Here is a 3,330-nt window from a genome sequence, read left to right on the forward strand (position 1 = left end):
TTTCCTACAAATGGAAGAAATACAAGAATGATGAAACTGAAGTATGATAACGGGATATGGGGTCTTGTGTTTATTTCCAACAAAAATGAAAAAAACCCAAAGTCAACATTAATCATTATTCTCCACAAGAATCGACACACCACACCCCTCATCATTTTTAAAGCAAATGCATGAGATTCATACCCTTTTCTCTCTTTCTTTCTAGCATATTCCAATTATCATTAACACTTGACTTTGTATACAGGAGAAATAAACTCACCAAAACCAAAAGTTTTACTCAAATTCAACTTCATCATAGTTTATGTTTATTTCTTGGGATCCAAAAGTAGTTTCTCTTTCACCATGTACTATACTATTCATTGAAAAGTAAAACATTATATATGTTTAAGAATACTTTTAAAATTAGCATTTTTCTCGATGCAAATAACATCTCAGTAGACTCCACTACTACATCCAAGAAATATATATATATAGGGAAAAGGTAGGAATTTTGTTGGTGAGAACACTAATAGAACCCAATAAAAAATGCAAAACAGAAAGCCCAGGATGGCTACTTATTTACATAAAGTATCTTTTTTGATGCAATAAGATTATAGGATAAGAAGATAGCAATCAACATTAAGCACAATGGGATTTGTTTATGCTTTTAATGTAGATAAAGAGAGAGAGAGATAGAGCGCTGTATTCCAGCATCCATGCACCCTGTAGTCCTCAACATAACATAATACATAACTTTCAAAAACAGGCTAAAACAAAAGACAGTACAAACAAAGTCCATCAATCACATGCAGAAAAACAACACACATATCTACATTATTAATTTTTTCTTTTTTTAAATATCCATCAATGTCTTCTTTTTTTTTTTTAAATATCCGTGACTCAAATGAGTCATAAGACAATCCCGACCCTACAATGTTTAGGTAATCACTACCATAGATTGAACCCATCATTTCTACTTGTGTTCTTCTATTTAGCTATAGATGGATTGTTTACATCTATACATCCATATATATCTTTACCAAGTTCAGCTTCAGTTCTTTATCTATTTCTTTGTAAAGAAAACACTCACAAACCAGTAACTCAATCATAATCCAAACCCCACAAATTCTCTTTTTCCCTCTCATATTTCTCACACTTAAATCCCCCATTTCTCATTTCCATTCTCAATCTCCCCTATAACACTCACTTCACAGTTCAACTACTAAACCATGCTACCTCTCCTTCTCCTTCTTCCTCTTTTAGCCACCGCAGTCTCCTCGGTTGCCACTGGTCCTGCGGCTACATACCCGGCCACCCAACTCCTAAATGTCAAAGACACAATCAAAGAAACAGAAACCACACCCTCTAGATTACCACAAGATCTCAACCTCCATGAAAACTACCCTCTTTTTGAGTTAGACAACAACAGCAGTCAGAGTCAATGGAAGCTCAAGCTCTTCCATAGAGATAAGCTGCCCCTCAACTTCGACACCAACCATCCCCGTCGTTTCAAGGAGCGTATCAGCAGAGATTCCAAAAGGGTCTCCTCTCTGCTCCGCCTACTCTCCAATGCCAGCGATGAGCAGGTGATCAGGGGTGAAGCTAAGAAGGAAGAAGGGAGCCAATTCCCCTCCTTCGAATTCATATAAACATACTCAATATTGTTTCAAAGATTATATATAACAAAATGTTGGGATATAGAAATTTTGTTTCTTTCTGATTTTGCTTCTTTTTTCATTTTTGGCTGTGGCCGTGCAGGTGACGGACTTCGGGTCGGATGTGGTCTCCGGCACGGAGCAGGGGAGCGGAGAGTACTTCGTAAGGATAGGCGTCGGCAGCCCGCCGAGGAGCCAATACGTGGTTATTGATTCCGGCAGCGACATTGTATGGGTGCAATGCCAGCCCTGCAGCGAATGCTACCAACAATCCGACCCGGTGTTTGACCCGGCCGGTTCCGCCACCTACGCCGGAATCTCCTGCGACTCATCAGTGTGTGACCGCCTCGACAACGCAGGCTGCAACGATGGCCGGTGCCGGTACGAGGTGTCATACGGCGATGGATCCTACACCCGCGGCACACTCGCGCTCGAAACCCTAACTTTCGGACGGATCCTAATCCGAAACATCGCGATCGGGTGCGGCCATATGAACCGAGGAATGTTCATCGGAGCCGCAGGGTTGCTCGGTCTCGGCGGCGGCGCCATGTCATTCGTCGGCCAACTCGGCGGCCAGACTGGCGGCGCGTTCAGCTACTGTTTGGTCAGTCGAGGCACAGAGTCCACAGGAACACTGGAATTCGGCCGCGGCGCTATGCCAGTCGGCGCCGCGTGGGTTCCCCTAATCCGAAACCCACGCGCTCCAAGTTTCTACTACGTCGGGCTTTCAGGACTCGGGGTCGGAGGGATCCGAGTACCAATACCCGAACAAATCTTTGAACTCACCGATTTAGGGTACGGTGGCGTGGTAATGGACACCGGAACCGCCGTGACGAGACTACCGGCACCGGCGTACGAAGCATTCCGAGACACATTCATCGGACAAACGGCAAACCTGCCTCGATCGGACAGAGTATCAATCTTCGACACATGCTATAACCTAAACGGGTTCGTATCGGTAAGGGTACCGACGGTGTCTTTCTACTTCTCCGGTGGACCGATACTGACGTTGCCGGCGAGGAATTTTCTAATTCCGGTGGACGGAGAAGGGACATTCTGCTTTGCATTTGCAGCATCGGCGTCGGGATTGTCGATCATAGGGAACATTCAACAAGAAGGGATTCAAATCTCCATTGATGGATCAAATGGGTTTGTGGGATTTGGGCCAACTATTTGTTAATTAATTCCCTTCATCAAACAAATATCAAACGAAGGCCGAATCCCAAATTACATAAATACTTCTTTTTCTTCCCCTCAAATTTAAAAAGTATTCCATTTTTTTCTTAATTTTGTAAGTTATAGATTTCTTTTTAACTTTTTGTAGAATTTATGTGAATTTGAGTTTAGATAGAATATGTTAGTGATTGAGAAGTTCTTTGTCTTGTAGAATTCTCCTTTCCTTTTCTTTTGTGTTAATACATTCATCATATATCTAACCTTTTTTTAAGATTAGTTAATCTCTTTTATTTATATATATATATATATATATGAAATTAAATAAATTATTTTAAATAATAAATTTTTTGAAAAATATTTGCAAATATAATAAAATTTCATAGACTAATGACATTTTATAAATATTTTTTTTCCATTCTTCTATATTTAAAAATAACTCTTAAATTTATAATTTCAATTCTATGAATAATAGATAGTCATAGTTACGAATTTATTAAACATCTTTTAGAATAAGGATGTA

At 40.3% G+C, this 3,330-nt stretch overlaps 1 protein-coding gene across 1 annotated transcript; it reads left to right on the top strand.

The window, feature by feature from the left end:
* The first annotated feature begins 728 nt into the window (after window positions 1-728).
* LOC103502903 (protein ASPARTIC PROTEASE IN GUARD CELL 2) lies at window positions 729-3,091 on the top strand. The gene is made up of 2 exons (XM_008467027.3): window positions 729-1,565; window positions 1,738-3,091. The coding sequence occupies exons 1-2, from the start codon at window positions 1,209-1,211 to the stop codon at window positions 2,812-2,814; spliced, it is 1,434 nt and encodes a 477-aa protein (XP_008465249.1). The 5' UTR covers window positions 729-1,208; the 3' UTR covers window positions 2,815-3,091.
* Window positions 3,092-3,330: the final 239 nt, after the last annotated feature.

The sequence above is a fragment of the Cucumis melo genome, chromosome 9 (genome assembly GCF_025177605.1).
Source record: "Cucumis melo cultivar AY chromosome 9, USDA_Cmelo_AY_1.0, whole genome shotgun sequence".
Classification (NCBI taxonomy): Eukaryota; Viridiplantae; Streptophyta; class Magnoliopsida; order Cucurbitales; family Cucurbitaceae; genus Cucumis; species Cucumis melo.